Source organism: Nannobrachium achirus (genome assembly GCF_963921795.1).
Source record: "Nannobrachium achirus genome assembly, chromosome: 20".
In the NCBI taxonomy this organism is placed as follows: domain Eukaryota; kingdom Metazoa; phylum Chordata; class Actinopteri; order Myctophiformes; family Myctophidae; genus Nannobrachium; species Nannobrachium achirus.
The window spans coordinates 31,616,397-31,633,820 of record NC_137827.1 but is presented as its reverse complement, the minus strand read 5'-3'; the positions used below and the strand labels follow the sequence as shown (position 1 = coordinate 31,633,820).

Here is a 17,424-nt window from a genome sequence, read left to right as displayed (position 1 = left end):
CTTCATTTTCTATTTATAGCCATTTTAAAAATGGCCGCCGATAATAATCCTCAATATACCAGACCCCATATCTCTGCTTCCGTTAGAGCTATAATAATAATATTGGTGTCAAAGTGTACATTTTTGGGGTCTACGAATTCAACTAAACAGGTTTCAAAGCAAAAAAAAACAATACTTCACTAATTAACATGACAGCGGGAGGTAAAATATGCAAATTCCATGAAAAATAACACATTTTAACAGGGTAACTTACCCCCCCACCCCTCCCCCTAAACTTTGATTCACCTTTCCTTTGGTATGGAAGTACCTTGGGGCCATAGGAAACAATTTATCCAAAGAGACAATTTAGATCACCCTTCATTTTCTATCTATAGACATTTTAAAAATGGCCGCCAACAATAAACCACTATTACACCAGACCCCATCTTTGCTTCTGTTAGAGCTATCATATTAATATTGGTGTCAAAGTGTACATTTTTGGGATCTACGAATTCAACTAAACAGGTTTCAAAGCAAAAAACCCAATACTTCACTAATTTACATGACAGCGGGGGGTAAAATATGCAAATTCCATGAAAAATAACACATTTTAACAGGGTAACTTACCCCCCCACCCCTCCCCCTAAACTTTGATTCACCTTTCCTTTGGTATGGAAGTACCTTGGGGCCATAGGAAACAATTTATCCAAAGAGACAATTTAGATCACCCTTCATTTTCTATCTATAGCCATTTTAAAAATGGCCGCCAACAATAAACCACTATTACACCAGACCCCATCTTTGCTTCTGTTAGAGCTATAATAATATTGGTGTCAAAGTGTACATTTTTGGGGTCTAGGAATTCAACTAAACAGGTTTCAAAGCAAAAAACCCAATACTTCACTAATTAACATGACATCGGGCGGTAAAATATGCAAATTTCATGAAAAATGATAACTTACCCCCCCACCCCTCCCCCAAACTTCGATTTACTTTTCCTTTAGTATGGAAGTACCTTAGGGCCATAGGAAAAAACTAATCCAAAGAGACAAGTTGGATCACCCTTCCTTTTTTATATAGCCATTTTTTAAATGGCTGCCACAATTCAAAACAATACAGCAGAACCATCTGAAGAGACAAATTAGATCACCCTTCATTTCTGAAATATACATGTTTAAAAAAAATGGCAGCCATAATTTACACTTACAGCAATACATCACAGCCTATATCTTTGCTTCTGATAGAGATATCATTTCTGAGGTAAAGGAATCCAATTAAATTGGTTTCAAGACAACAACAAAAAAAACAATAGTTTTCTCATTACACTCAAAATGGAGGTGAAATAATTATCACATTTCATTAACAGTTAACAAATCATTTACTGATGCAAACTTGGACACATCATCAGTGTTGTTTCCTGGAGCCACTGGGTGTTTTGGGTCCTGCAAGAGTCGGCCTCCTCAGGCGACCCGACTGAAGCTGATCAGACCTCGTTATGTATCCAAGTGACATGCTTCTGTCCCCACTGCTCTCCCCTCTTAATCTGGAGGCCTTTTCTGCTGCATGTCTCTTTTTTGTTGGCAACTGTTATGCACAGTGGCGTAGCTGTGCTTAGGGAGTGACTGGCAAATTCCAGACGACCAGATTATGTCAGGTCTCAATCTGGACTGGGTGATGTGTGGTGGAATTTTCAGCTGCCTCTCAACTGTCATCACTCAGTCTCGGGCTGTGGAGAGCAAACCAGCAGAGCAGTTCTTTGGTGTTTTCTCTGGCCTTTTCCCTTCCTTGACACAGTGAATGGCGTTAGCTGTGGCTTGGGAGTATTGGATGCCCTTGATGCCCTTGCTGATTGCTTAAGCAATGGATTTCAGGACCTGGTCAGAAAAGAAACCGGCCCTAAGGACTCACCCAGCGCATTGGAGCAGCTGATCAGGATATGTTCAGGATATGTACCTGTGTGCTCAGGATGTGTACTGCAGATCTTCCTGTGCCTGTGCCACAAACTCCTCCCCGACTGAGCTGAAACAAAGCCTGAGTTTATTGGTGTTCCTGCATAGCCCAATTTTGCTTATAGGCTGCGTGGCAATCCCAGCCATCTTCATTCAGCCATCAGATCATAGATGAGTAGAGGCCAGAGGATTTTTGGGTGCATTTCATGCTGGTAGACACAGGCCTTGAATCTTCCAGGGAGCCCCCTCCAGGTCAGCACTGGTTGCCTTGATGGAATCTCTTGTCATTCAGAGTGCGGTTGAAGACATTTCCAAGGCTCATTACCGGCTTCTCTATGACTGATGGTATTTGGTGTTCTCCCAGACTGAAGCGAATTTGTCTATGACATTCCCCTTCTTTTGGATAATTTTTCCCTTACCAGGTATATTCCAGCACATGCCATTGCTCACAGTCTTGGACCATCCAAGGCAATGGCACTGCCAGCATTCCATGCTTTAATGGGGAGCAACACAGCCTTTGGCAAGGGCAAGAAGACAGTCTGTGTGGCAGTCCTTTCCTGAACTCACCTTACCTCTTCAGCTGCTCTCTGGCCCTAGCCCCACCACTGAGATGATCTCCACCCACACACCCATTCTCTAGAAATGTCTCCAGAAGCTGTATGGTGTTTCCGGGGACGACATTAGGACTGTGTCCTAATGCTCTACTCTCCCTCTTCCTTCACAAAGGACGATACTTTGATCACATGCCACCAAGCAGTGATACACTTCATTGGAAGTGCAAGACAGACTGTATTATTGTAGCTCTAACAGAAGCAAAGATATGAGTTCTGGTGTAATAGTGGTTTATTGTCGGCGGCCATTTTTAAAATGGCTATAAATAGAAAATGAAGGGTGATCTAACTTGTCTCTTTGGATTAGTTTTTTTCCTATGGCCCTAAGGTACAAAGGAAAAGTAAATCAAAGTTTAGGGGAGGGGTGGGGGGGCAAGTTGCCCTGTTAAAACATATAATTCTTTATGAAATATGCATATTTTACCCCCCGCTGTCAAGTTAATTAATGAAGTATTGGGTTTTTTGCATTGAAACCTGTTTAATTGAGTTCATAGACCCCAAAAATGTACACTTTGACACCAATATTATTATTATAGCTCTAACAGAAGCAAAGATGGGGTCTGGTGTAATAGTGGTTTATTGTCGGCAGCCATTTTTAAAATGGCTATAGATAGAAAATGAAGGGTGATCTAAATTGTCTCTTTGGATAAATTGTTTCCTATGGCCCTAAGGTACTTCCATACCAAAGGAAAGGTGAATCAAAGTTTAGGGGGAGGGGTGGGGGGGTAAGTTACCCTGTTAAAATGTGTTATTTTTCATGAAATTTGCATATTTTACCCCCCGCTGTCATGTTAATTAGTGAAGTATTGGGTTTTTTGCTTTGAAACCTATTTAATTGAATTCCTAGACCCCAAAAATGTATACTTTGACACCAATATTATTATTATATCTCTAACAGAAGCAAAGATATGGAGTCTGGTGTAATAGTGGTTTATTATCGGCGGCCATTTTTAAAATGGCTATAAAAAGAAAATGAAGGGTGATCTAACTTGTCTCTTTGGATAAATTCTTTCCTATGGCCCTAAGGTACTTCCATACCAAAGGGGACCTTTGCATCATGACTTGAAGTAAAAAGTGCGTTACTGACTCCACTAGAGTAGCGAGACTACACTGTATCCTGCTGTTGCCATTGTAACCACCTCCTCTGAGGAGCCCTGCCAAGGCAATAATGAACTCAAGACATGAAGCGGGGACGTGTGTGTGTGTGTGTGTGTGTGTGTGTGTGTGTGTGTGTGTGTGTGTGTGTGTGTGTGTGTGTGTGTGTGTGTGTGTGTGTGTGTGTGTGTGTGTGTGTGTGTGTGTGTGTGTGTGTGTGTGTGTGTGTGTGTGTGTGTGTGTGTGTGTGTGTGTGTGCGTGTGTGCGTGCGTGTGTGTGTCCTGGGATGTGTACGGCTGTGGTCTGCGCACATGCGCTATTGAGCTCGTCTGCGCACACGCACGTGTTTGCTGTGTATGTGTGTTTGCTGTTTCTAATCAATCAGCGCTGCGGGGCAGGTCGTCTGATAACTGCTGTTAAGTGTCGACAATTTGATTCAATTTGAGGAGTAATCTTCAAGCTTCCCGCTGTTCTGTCTTCATCAACCCCCCACTACAAACCCAGCTCATCCAGAGAGAGAGAGAGAGAGCAATTTTCCGGATCAAGATTTATATTTAATCCCTGTTCTTATTCTTAATCGGGGATGAAACACTTTGGGTGCCACGGGTGGTCAGTTGTTGGACTTCCGTCTTTTTGACGGCCTAACGAGAAAGCCACTCGAGCTCAAATGAAATCTAGGCTAAAGCTTAATTGCAACCTCCATTAGGCTAAACTCGACACATGAGTAGCCAATGTGCATGTGAATTTCTTTTCCCAATTCAATTAACTCTCAAAGTGATGTCTTGAGTTGGATGTGTGCTTGTGTGGCTAAATATAGGCTAAAAAGCTTCTGTTTGGTTCTACCCTGCAACTGAAGTTCAGCACCATGGACAGCGGCTTACCCTATAGTGCGCTTTAGGCCATTGGTTCCAGGGTTCCTTGAGGGAGTTCCTCCTGGGGGTCTCCAGCTAAATGATAGTTAGGAGGAACCAAATGGACCCTTGGTTTGAGAACCACTGCTTTAGGGGACCGTACCTATGTTCCCCAGGTTCTATGTACCCCAGGTTCTATGTTCCCCACTTTCTTACCACCTAAACCTACCCCCAACCCTAACCCTAACCCTAACCATAACCTCACTAAACTAATGCTGTGACTGAGGTGGGGAACATAGAACCTGGGGAACATAGAACCTGGGGAACATAGGTTGGACCCCTAGCAGATTTCAACTGACCACAAAAAAGAAAAAACGCTTTAACGGCGTTCAAAAGTCTCTCTTTAATCTCTGAGGGTGAGGTTGTATAGCCTATGCCACAAAGCGTTGCATGTGTCACCCCTCCCTCCCACAGGTGACAGGCCTATCACATCTTCAGCTAACACTGTTGCGTTTCCTCCGGGGACCAGCGGCGGCAGCTCTTTCAACTCCCCCCGGGAGCCGCACCGAAGAGGACGGACGGAGCCATGCCGAGCGATGCCACTCATCACCCGGACCAACCTCTATCCGTCTGGAGCGCTTAAGGTGCCATGAGATGTCCTCCTAGGCCGTTGTTGGAACAAGTGAACAGATCAGAAGAAAGAAAAGAGGACAGAGCGAGGCTATAACCGAGAACGTAGGTATAAGGAGATGAAATCTCCCCTGGAGTGCGAACAGATGGAGGGTTTTAATGATCAGTGAGAGGAATTGTGCAAACGAAGCAGTGCTCCGGGCTACGCCGCTGACGCTGCCTACTACTGATCACTAACCAGCAGTGATAAACGGAGAAAAACACGAGTTTTCCTTAAAAAAAAAGAAAAAACGCTGCCGCTGAAAAACAGGGTGCTTGAAACAAAGAGGTAAGGTTCTGGCGAGGGATTTTTCATCGTTTTCAAGTCATTGGAAATCCATCTGCCACTTAATGCAGATCAGTTTGCCGCTTAATTGTGTGAAAGTGAGCGTAAAAGGGGCTGATAATAGCCCTGTATGTTCACAATATACAGATAGGTATTTGAGGGAAACGTTAGACCAGATGGATTTCCTTTAGCGAACGATTCTAGCCTACAAATATCACGGACAACATGTCTCGTTCGTAGAGATTAGTTTTGGTCGTGTTCGTTCTTTTTCAATGTGAGTGCAGTCAGTGAGCGGGTGATGGTGATGGGGTGAATGAGTGTGAGTGAGGGGTGAATAGCATAAGTAAATGCATGAGTGATAAATAGCCTACATTTAAAACAAAAAGAAAGAAAGATTGAATGAGTGAGTGAGTATAACTGCATGCCGCATGCGTGAATGAGAATGCTAAGTGAGTGACTGTCTGCTGACAACACGTTCCCTTCCAGACAATCAAAGGAAGGTAAACAGCTCTTAATTAAGGCTTAAATAATGATGGCACGCCTGGGCCCTGTGGCATCTCCTGACATCATGGCGATAATTGATGCCATGTAATGCTTTTCCCAGGGGGCTTTGCAGCGCAGACCACTCTGGATGCCAGTATGCCATCCCCCAGATGCTGACTACAACAGGTAAGGGTTAGCTGTGAGTATCAAGCTATATGGGTTTCTTTCTTTCTTTCTTTCTTTCTTTCTTTTCTTTCTCTTCCTTCCATTCATATGGCTGTCAGTCAGTCTGTGGTTCACATGGTCTAAATATAGGCTACAATAAAGTCATAAGAAAGCTTTCTTATGGGGATGCTGTGGGTGCAGTGGCTTACTTCAGTGGTATTCAAAGTGGGCTCCAGGGACCCCCACGGATCTTTGAGTGGGTTCCAGGGGGTCCCCAGCAAAATGTATAGCATCAAAGATCACTTCAACCACGTATCGCTATATTCTACAATTTCTTTTTTATTCAAAAGCTTGAGAACCGGTTAGTTGAAGAAATACGCTGCACCTTTAGCTTGACAGTGAATGATCCAAAATCACTGACATGAATGATTGCATCCATCCAAACCAATGTAACACATCACTAGAATACATAAATATATGCTATACCAGTCAAATGGGAAAATGTACAACTGAACTCCTTTAGACCAGAGGTTATTTGACAATGACAGTGTAGTCCTTTTATCCCCCACTTTTCCCCCTACAGCTGCCATTGCCATTGTTTCTTTCTGTTCAGGCGATGTCTCTGTCCTAGATGTTGGACGTGTTCTTCTCCTCACACGCTGAGATGAGTGCTTTCAGAGGCGAAAGAAGAGGGAAAAAAGTCCATATTCTACTACCTGGCTAAATTGTCCTGTGATGGAAAAATATTGTTAAAGGAATGAAATCTGAATAATTGAAGCCTCTGGGCTTTAAAATTGCAGGGCTCACCGTGATTTCCAGTGCAAAGTTAGAGGCCACCTCTCCGAAATATTCATGTCATTATTTAAGAATGGATATATCAGGGATCCACTCAGGTATAGCCCCCCTCCCCCACCCCTGTTATACCGTAAGAGCTATTCTCTCGCGCTCTCTAAGCCTTGTCTTCTCTCTCCACTCCTCTCCATGTCACTCCACCATCCTCTTCTCTCATTTTCAAGCACTCTCTGAAAGGATAGGACATTTCTGCAAACACTCGCAAAGAGAAATAACAAAACCCTATACAAAAAGCACATAATGAGCTGAATTCTAGCAAACGTTTTGTATCGTTTCAGACGTGGAATCATATTTCGGTTGTCGAGTTTTACACTCAAGGTCCTTATATTCATGGTATTTTACCAACAACATATAGTGTCAACAATAGGTGCTTATGTTATCGAGTTCATATGTAAGAATGGCCCTCTACAACTTGGCTCAAGCAAAGTTTTCCCGTACTACAGTATATACAGTACACCAATTTTACCACTTAAACCCTCAGGGGTTTATAAAGTACTTGGTCTCCTCTTCTTTTCCATTCTACACCAAATTATTTTGGCAAAAATAGCTTATCAACAACCTCACAAAGCGCGTTGTGTCCTGATGTGAGCTTGTAGATCTGCTAATATCACAGAATGTTTGCCAATTTCTGCAGCTTTTCGACTCTTATGACATGCACAGTATACTGTAGGGGCATGAGCTGGTTCATGTGTTGAAAGGTTCCAGGGTGTAGATTCGAGGGCATGTTTGGCAATAGGGGTTGTGTATGCATGCATTCATGGACACATAATTGCTAATGTGCATACTGGTATACTGTATGCGTGCATACATGGCATGCTCATACTTGCATTCATGGATGTGCATCCAGTACTGTTCAGCACATTTGGCATGTACATCTGTTCTGTGTATTCACACCTAACACAAGTGTTAGGATTTAGTTTAGTTTCCCACAGAGACAGTGAATCACATTGTGACACCTCTCTGCTGGCTGCTTCTCTTCTCCTGCTGGTCACCAGGTCAGAGAAATGGCTAAATATAGGCTCCCAAACACAACAAATAAGACCTGGCCTAATGTTTCTCACCTACACATTATGAAGGTCAAAACAAATACAGTTGTGGTGTTACAAGTGCATCCGAATCCAAACGTTTCTTTGTGTGTGTCTGAATGTTTGCGTGTCTGTGCGTGCCTGCATGCCTGTGTGCCTGTGTGCGAGCGTGTCCCTGCGTGTGCACGCCTGCTGGTGCTAAGAGTGATAAGAACACAATTAGCCATTTGATCATTTAACTAGAAGCAGTGCTCTTCCGAGCACATGTCTCCACCAGGTCAGGAAGGTTATTCTGGCCTCCTGGTGGCGTTATGATGGGCCAATGTGAAAATGGTGGCAGGTCTTCTTCGGCCTTTCACGGCCGCTTCACGGACGCTGCATGCATGATTTTGTTACAAAAAATTGTTTTGCAAAGGTCGACCTGATGGTGGCACTATAACAGGCCAATGTGAAAAGGGTGGCATTTGTTCCTTGACCTATTGGGAATGTGCGTGCAAAGTTTCATGGAAAGCGCAAGCTGCGTTCATGATTTGAGGCATTTTGTTCAAAACGGACCAATCCTGCCAAGTTTGGAGGCCAATCTTAGCCAATCAGGATGGAATATGAAATATCGGACAGATCCGTCATGACTGTAGAGACATGTGTACTACTGTGTCAGTGTGTGATTTTGAATCTGAAGGAATAATATCCAAAAAATGTGTTTTACACAAGTCGGCCTCCTGGTGGCGCTATAAAAGGCTGATGTGAAAAAAGCTGGGAAATGTTTTTTCCTTGGCCTCTAGGGATTGCGCATACAAAGTTTGACACTGATTGGTGGAGTTATAGGTAAAAACACGAATCGCCTCTCTCTCTCGCTCTCTCACAAACACAGAATGTCTGTGCTGCAAGGGGACACACACATTTCTAATGAAGTGAGTAAGTGACCAACTGGTCAGTAAGAGCGAGATCATTTAGCGACCTACAACCGGGTCGCAACGTGGTCGGTAGTTTTCAGCGACCGGGTCGCTAAATCGAGCGACCGGGTCGCTAAATCAACCGACCGGCCCGGTAAATCACCGACCGCGCCGCTAAATCGACCGACCTGGTCGCTAAATCTACCGACCTGCCTGCAGTTAACTACCGACCACGTTGCAACCCGGTTGTAGGTCGCTAAATGATCTCGCCCTCTCTCCAACTGGTGCCTGGGCTTCATTTCATAGAACCATGCTTGACATTTCATAGAACCATTACATTACAAGTCTGAATGAGAAGCCTGTTGGCTCGGATGCGACTGAAGCTGTCTCTCTGTGGTTTCAGTCACTTCCCCAAATAATTGATAGGCTTTTTGGCAGAACCCTCCTGTAAAAACCTAATTTATATGTTGTCACACAATGGTGTCACTCCCAAAGAATAACAGATATTCAAGCTAGCACTACAACAGTGTAGACTTAAATGGTCCTTTTAAACCGCACAACTAAATCCAATGGGATATACAGTATAAAGAGTCAGTCTGTGTCTGTGTCAGAAACGAAACAGAGTCACATACCTGACAAAATCGACGGGTGGTTATTTAATCTTAGACGTGATCTAAGATTTCCCTATGGGAATTCCGAAAGAATAACGCCTTGACCCAGTGGGTAGTGGGAGTGATGTCAGGACTTGGGTACTCTATGACTCATATCTACTTATATAATTCATTATGCAGATGTTAGAATACATATTAAAATTATGTAATGACCTTCCCTTCATACGGTACTTCATTCAGCTCTGTTTTAACCCCATTTTTAAAATGTTATTGTGTTGCATTATTTCTTTCTTTATTTCTTTTTATATTTAATGTTTAAAGGGATATTTCACTTCGATTTTAAGTTGCTTCATTCAATATTTACATATGATGTAAATGTTATCAGGCCCTTCTCCTCCAAGACCCCTCCCCGTACACACCCATTGTAAATTTGTTAGAGGGGAACCTGGTCCTCCAGCTCCACGGATCTATGAGGCCAAGCTGGTCAGCATGGAATCCCACCGCCTTGGCTCACCCATTGTAACTTCAAACTCCATTTTAACTGTGATAAATTCATCAAAAACACACATTATCTTTTCTGGTGACTCATACTACCCTCCTAATACGTGAGCTGGCCATGTTTTTTCCGATAACTTGTTTTCATTTATTTGTAATAATTCTTTGGGAAAATGGAAACTATTAAATACAATACAAAATTATTAAAAATAATTGAAAAACATTATAGAAAAACACGACCAGCTCACGTATTAAGAGGGTAGTATGAGTCACCAGAAAAGATTATGTGTGTTTTTAATGACTCTATCATGGTTAAAATGGCGTTTGAAGTTACAATGGGTGTGTATGGGGAGGGGTCCTGAAGGAGGAGGGCCTGATAACATTTACACAAAATATCTAAATATTGAATTAAGCAAATTAAAATCTGTCTAGGGTGTTCATAAAAGCCAAAAGTTTTTTTGAAAGTTTTATGTAAGCACGTGTATTATTGTTGCAGGACTCACTCAAATATCTTGCATAACCATAAACACATTTTTGTTTAGAGGCTTTTACTAGACTCATATCAAAACCACTTTAACATGCTGTGAAATTCAATGATTTTGACAAAAACAATAGTAGCACATACTGAAATGATTGGAAAACAATTGCTTCCTCAAAAACCAAACAAACCACAGAATGTGTTTGAGCATGGTCAACAGAAATGTATTCAGTGCTTCAGGAAGGAAACCTTTTTTATAGCAGGTTTTATATTGCAGGCTTGGGAGAGAAGACAACATATTTAGTTTAAGACTGAGCTGTAAAATAACTTAATAACTAAATAAACCACTAAGACGCCTAAGGGCGAAAAGTGACCATCTGTCTTGGCCATCTGTCTTGGCCATATATGGATTCTGTTAGTGTGGTTTCCCTAGCAGGGCATCATCTGGGATACAATCCCTTTTATGCCCATATATGGAGATCCCTGATGTCATCAATATTAAGACCATATTTGGGAATGCCCATTATGTCAGTCTCTGTTGTATTAGCGCAACCTCGCTGGTTATAATAGGCTAATGTAGTCTGGGATCACTTCACTTTTCAGGGTTGTAACCAGTCTGGAGCGGAAACCACAAACACATGTTGTAGTACTCAAAGGACTACAATTTGCCAGAAAGATCAAACCGGATTCAGTTTTAACCCAAAATATTCCCCTGCGCTCAAGGACATACTTTTAGAGCCTACCTAATGAACTCCATGATGCGGAGTAGTTTTGCTTTTGAAAAATTCGTTTGGTATATGCATCTTTTAGTACAACTGGTAGCGAATGGCAAGACTACACTAGGCTATTCCAGCATTTTAATAGGGATTGGGGAAACAAACGGGGGAACCAAAACAAAGTGACGTCGCTTGTTATAGTGGTTTCCGTGCTTTAGGCGGAAACCAAACGGCATGTTGTGAACGAACACCAGGCTTTCCCCCAGAAAGCCTGGTAGGTGAGGTTAAGGCTAATGTAATGAATGTTACCTATTTGGGAGAAAGTTCACTCTCTCACGTCAGCTCAAATGCAACAGCTGCAGTCTAGAGTGTGCAACCAACAACAGGTGTCCTGCTTTGTATTAGAAAAGTTCCTACCAAAAAAGAAAAAGTTCTCTCCAGCACCAGGGGTCCTGGCTGCTACTAATCGTATCCACCTTCTTCTCTTTTTATTTATTTATGCTGTGACTATTAGTTGGTCTGTAGCTGCTGTTTATTCATCCAGAGCATCCAGAACCGGTCAACGCAATATTTCTTGTGCACACTGCCTCTAACTTATTACCTCCATTAATCATTATATTGCGACCGAAGGTCGCAGTATACCATGAGAAATGTCGCAGCTTGTCCGTCAGTCCTTCAGTCAGTCCTTCAGTCAGTACAGGAAGTGGTGTCACATGACATCACCTCATCAAAGATCAAACCCTGGACATCACAGGTGATATCACAGGTGACATCACCTATGTAAAAGTCCATATATGGTTATCCCTTTTATGCCCATATATGAAGATCCCTGATGTCATTGATATATATCCCTGTCCCACTCCCAATGTTATCAATATTAAGGACATATCTGGGAATGCCCATATTTGGTAATGCCCATATATGGGCATGTTTTGACATTTAACATTGTTGACTATCACGCAGGGGTCTCCATATATGGGTAACTGGTCCGATATAATTCACTGGCCAGATGGCCAAGATTTGGCCCTTTAGGGCGAGGTCATGTCGCCCTGAGGCGTCTTACTAGTATAATGGAATCAATGACGTGGCCACATGAGGTCCGAGAACCACATTGGACCCATGCCGTTCCCATGTGGATCCCATGATCAACTTGGTTTCCACAGTCACCTGTAAGCGGTCTGTTTGTGTTTGTTTGTTTTTGTATTGTCCAGAGCGGTATCTGGATTGGGCTGAGACCTTGCCAAAAGGTGGAGTCATACATCATAGGGCATCTGACAGTGAGTGTTTTGTGGTGTGTTTTTTTTTTTTCTGTGAATTTGACATTGTTGTATTGCTTTGGCGAAGTGAGACAATGCCAGCAGTACCAATACCAATTAAGCATTTTCAATTGAACAGACATGACAAGGAGATTGGAGTTATGAGGGGACATGTGCTGTGTGATGGACCATCATGTGGCAGATGGAGTAAAGATTGAATGCAAGATAAAGGGAGGAGGGGGGGGGGGGGTGGATAAGGGTGGGAGTGTGGGTATAGAATACTGAGTAAGAGTGAGATGGACAGAGAAGTGATAGAATGAGAAAGAAAGAGAGAGCCAGAGAGACTTCACATTGCTTTTAACGGCATTAACCTGGCTCACCGTGTATATAATTTAGTGCCACCATGACGCAATGGAGATACTGCACACAAGGAGCTGTGTGTTGACAACTTCTATGGCTCCCACACACTAAAACACACAGATGCTGTTGCACAGAGACCCCCCCCCCCCCCCCCCCCCACACACACACACACACACACACACCGTCTTTTTCGTTTATCCTTCACTCGCTCACTCACTCACTCACCTAATTAATTCCAACATTGCGTTGTTACTCGTTAGCTTGAAAATCTGTCGTTTTTGATGAGCGACAAGTTGAGTGAGTATAAAACACTCTCTTCACTGCGCTTGGTGATCAGTTTACAGGGTTTTGGGAAGCAAAATAAATCTGTCCTAAAACAGGCTCACGTTCAATTTCGCAGCATACCGTAGGTCTGTGTAGCAGACAGAATTGTATAAACATATCTCTGTCAGAAAGAAGAATTCTGATTATTTCAGTTTCTAATTGCTTTGTTAAATAATCTAAACACTTTGTTTGAAATGCCTTTGTCAAGTTTTCTTTTTCATCATATACTGTATTTTTTCATCCCACAATCCTTTGCATCCTGAATCTACACAAGGTTTCATATCCTGACTCAGTTGGTAGTACTTGCACTCCTACAATTATAAAAGTATTTATTAATTATACATCTAGTTAGTTTGTTTTACATGGTAATATAGGCTGCGGTCAGCATAGTAGTATAGATCTGATCATTCCCAGTGTGTGTTTGTTAACCGGCTTGGACTACCAGATGGGTGGATTTTGCCACAGGATAACACAATGTCTACCAGAAATGTTTCTGTACTCCTTTAGAATTAATTTGAAAGTTGTGATGTATTATACTTTTCTGCATCTGATGAGCCAGACACAGTCTGCTGTCCTGACCCAGTAAAACTGACCCATCCCGTTCCAATAGTCTGGGACTACAGGTACAGATACTGAGTGTTCATTTGAATTGTTTAAAGGATTTCTACTGTGTAAGGCACAACAAGTACGAAGAATGGTTTGCAAATACTGTTATGTGCAGGTCTGGTAAGTGTAGTGCAATACAATTACTGAAAGGATGCTAACATCTCACACCCTGCAATATGGAGAGGCCAGGCGGCAGTATGTGGGCTCCCATATCATTTTACAATTTGTGCCAGGCCAGGGATTTATGTTAAATGTACTTGTGTATCTTTGCTGCTGACCTATAACTGTGCAATATCAATATGCTCCACTCTATGCACATTCACACACGTTCAAATTGTGACTAATCAAGGATGTGCAATGAATATTCATTGATTCAGAGTTCAAGAAGCTTCCCTGCGTCGAGCGTTAGAAGGTAATGTCAGAGGGTAGCACTGCACTCATGCTAATTCCCTCCTCCCGACTCTTCCTCCCTCTGCAGGGGTTGCAGTTAGAGGAGGATTTGAGAGAAGTGCCCCCGCAGACCCGTCATGTTCCTCCACCTTCTCAGCATGATCCGTCTCTCCATCTCCTGCTGTCTTCTAATGTGAGTCTCCTGCTCTTTCAGGCAGCTCGGTTGTGTCCATTCCCTTAGGTTATGAAACCATTTCTTCCACAGACATGTTAATGTTATTAGCCACCCCACCAGTGAACATCTTACCTGGAGGCTGGCTTACGCTGAATGAGCACCACATCATCACAATGTTCTCCTGGGTTCAACTCTCGATCCGTGTTGCCTGTTGTTGCTGTCCTCACTCTCTAAACCAACATTTACTCAATTTAATTAATTGTCTTGCTTTTGATTATTTATTCTGTTTGTCTGTGCTCAACTTTAAAGTAATCTGTTTTCCAGAGGATAACATGTTAAAGTCTGTAGGCCTAACACTTGTTTTGTGGTCCTCGATGGAATGTCATTTATAAGCACATACAGCAAATAATACACACTTACACATACAGTACAAAATCTAAAAGCCCCAATGCTGGAAACACCTCCACATGATTCCAAGAACATACTTAACCCTGATTCCTAAACCTAACCCTAACCCTAACCCTGTATTATTATTATTTTTTTTACCTTGCAGGTATCATCTATACTATAATTTTGCGAATGTCTGTCTGTCTGTCTGTCTGTCTGTCTGAGTGAGTGTCTGAGTGAGTGTCTGTCTGTCACAGCGTTTCTCCTCAGTGGCTGGAGCAATTGATCTGAAATCGCATCACCAATAGCATATGAACACACCTGACATAACTGTGAAGCCCGTTTGTCACTTTCACAAATCATATGCTGTATATTAGCATTTTTATGGTGTAACTACTATCTATTCTGCATCTAGCATGAGGCATATCTATTCCGCATCTAGCATGGGGCAACATGTTTAACCAGCTCTGTGTGTGTGCGCGCGTGTGTGTGCGTGTGTGTGTGTGTGGGTGGGCGGGGGGGGGGGGGGGACGGGTGTTGGCTGGCCCTCTTTCAGATGTTGTCATGTAGATCGGTACACAGTATCTCTGTAGCCTTTAAACGAAACGGGTATTTCTTACATTGATGCTCCTACATATTATCATGCAAGCACCAGAAAGTTACTTTCCATCCCTCATATACTGTGTGCACAGTGCACACCCCATAACCCACACACTGCACATCATTTCGGAGCTCATATCTTTGAACGGGTAAGGACTAGTAGAATGAAAGCATGACAAACAGTTTCAGTCTGTGTATTTATCTGTGTCTATTAATAGCTCTGTCTTGTGTGGATGGTAATTGTTGCCTGTTGAGAATCATAAAGGTCAAATCTATCAGAAACAGTAATAGCTGCAGCTGAATCATGCCAAATGATGTGCATTCTGTTTGAATAAATGTTTTTCACACCTATCTGTTAGATCTTTTTGCACCTGTATGAGTGTACATGTCTGTCTCTCTTTCTCTCTCTGTCTGCTTCTTCCTGGAGGGTTTGATGGAGAGCAGGTCGAATGTCAGCGGGAACTGTTGTCATAACCGGAGGAATTCTCGCCGGTGTCATACTTCTGTGCATCGTAGCAGTGCTCTGTTACTGTAGACTCCAGGTATGTTTCTGTGTGTGTGTGTGTGTGTGTGTGTGTGTGTGTGTGTGTGTGTGTGTGTGTGTGTGTGTGTGTGTGTGTGTGTGTGTGTGTGTGTGTGTGTGTGTGTGTGCGCGCGCGTGCGTGCTTGTGTGCGTGCTTGTGTGCGTGTGTGTTTGAATCAGTCTCTCCCTTATCAATTCGTTTTAATTCAGTTCAATTCAAATGAGCTTCATTGGCTTAAAATACTTAGATACACTTACTAGGCAGACAGTATAACAATATTACCAATACTTACTTATGAGGTTGAGTTCTATCTCTCCATCCTGTCTCCCCTTCTCCATCCTTTCTCCTTTTGCTTGTTTCATAGTAGTATGAATTTAGTAGACATAGTAGTGCATGGTGTTGTGCACCCGAAAATAGCAGATCTACAAGCTCTTGAGTTTCAGTGCGTTGTAAGCCTGGGCAATATATCGAAAATGTATCGATATCGAGGTATCAACATGCAAGGTATACATATCGACAAAGAGGCTTGAAATGAGGTATTGGCGTATGTGTCAAATTAATTAACAGATACACTATGCATGCACGTAGCACATGCCAAAAAGCAGTCCATCTGTAACCAGGTGTGGTTATTTCAATAAAACCTACCTAACCCTTCTATGTGTACTACTGTGCAGTGTGCATGCATGGATATGCTATTCATTATATGGGTTAGGCAGGCAGTGGACCTAAAGCGGAACAACATTAAAAACGATATAATGCAATTGTATTTACTAATATCGTGAGTAATATCAATATCGAGGTATTCAAAAACGTTATAGAATATCGAAGGTTTTCCTAATATCGCCCAGCCTTAGTGCGTTGTGAGTTTGTAGGCTGCTATTTTTGTATGTACGACACCGGCGAGAAACTAAAGTATAAATCAGACCTTACTCTCCCTCTCTCCCAGTACTACTGCTGCAAGAAGAATGACTCTGAGGTGGATGTGGCCTCCATGGCTGGAGCCGAGTCCCACTCCCACTTTGCCTGTAATGCGTGCACTGCCCTGGCCATGGATGGGGCTGCCGTCACCTCCGCGTCCCTGGACCGGCTCAACGCCAGTCCCCAGCGCAACCACTGTCCCACCTGCTCGCCCTACTACCTCCGCTCTGGACTCACCGACGACATGCGCAACGGAGGGGAGCGTCTTGGCTTCCATACCTATTACGAGAACCCTTCCGTCTGTCTCCCCCTGTCCATCAACCCCCAGGGCTCCTCCCCCATAGGATACGACAGTCCCTCGGACATGTTCCCATCTCCGCCACCGCCGCCACGCCCCTACAGCACCACGGTCTGACCATGTGAACCCACAAGCAACGTGCCCACACTCCTGACGTGCACCAAAAACCTAACATGCCGGACAAATGCTCATTCAAGTGTAAACATGAACATGAGCATTCTATGTCTGCTGAAGTTAAACACGTTTCAGACATGCGCTATGACACACACGTCCGGTCCTAAACTTCCACGGGGTCGACTGATCATTTTGACCTGGCTGATAGCCTCCGTGTCAGGTATTGACGGACAAACTCCTGTAGAGCCACAGAGGGGGGACTGTAGAGGTGCAATCCATGTAGTCTCCATGTCAAAACGTACACCCAGAATAA

At 43.1% G+C, this 17,424-nt stretch overlaps 1 protein-coding gene across 1 annotated transcript; it reads left to right on the top strand.

The window, feature by feature from the left end:
• Positions 1–15,706: 15,706 nt before the first annotated feature.
• On the top strand, positions 15,707–17,114 carry LOC308305898 (protein FAM163A-like; the record flags this gene model as incomplete). Its single annotated transcript, XM_080750794.1, has 2 exons — positions 15,707–15,799; positions 16,728–17,114. 2 exons carry the CDS (start codon positions 15,707–15,709, stop codon positions 17,112–17,114), a joined length of 480 nt encoding a protein of 159 aa, XP_080606920.1.
• Positions 17,115–17,424: the final 310 nt, after the last annotated feature.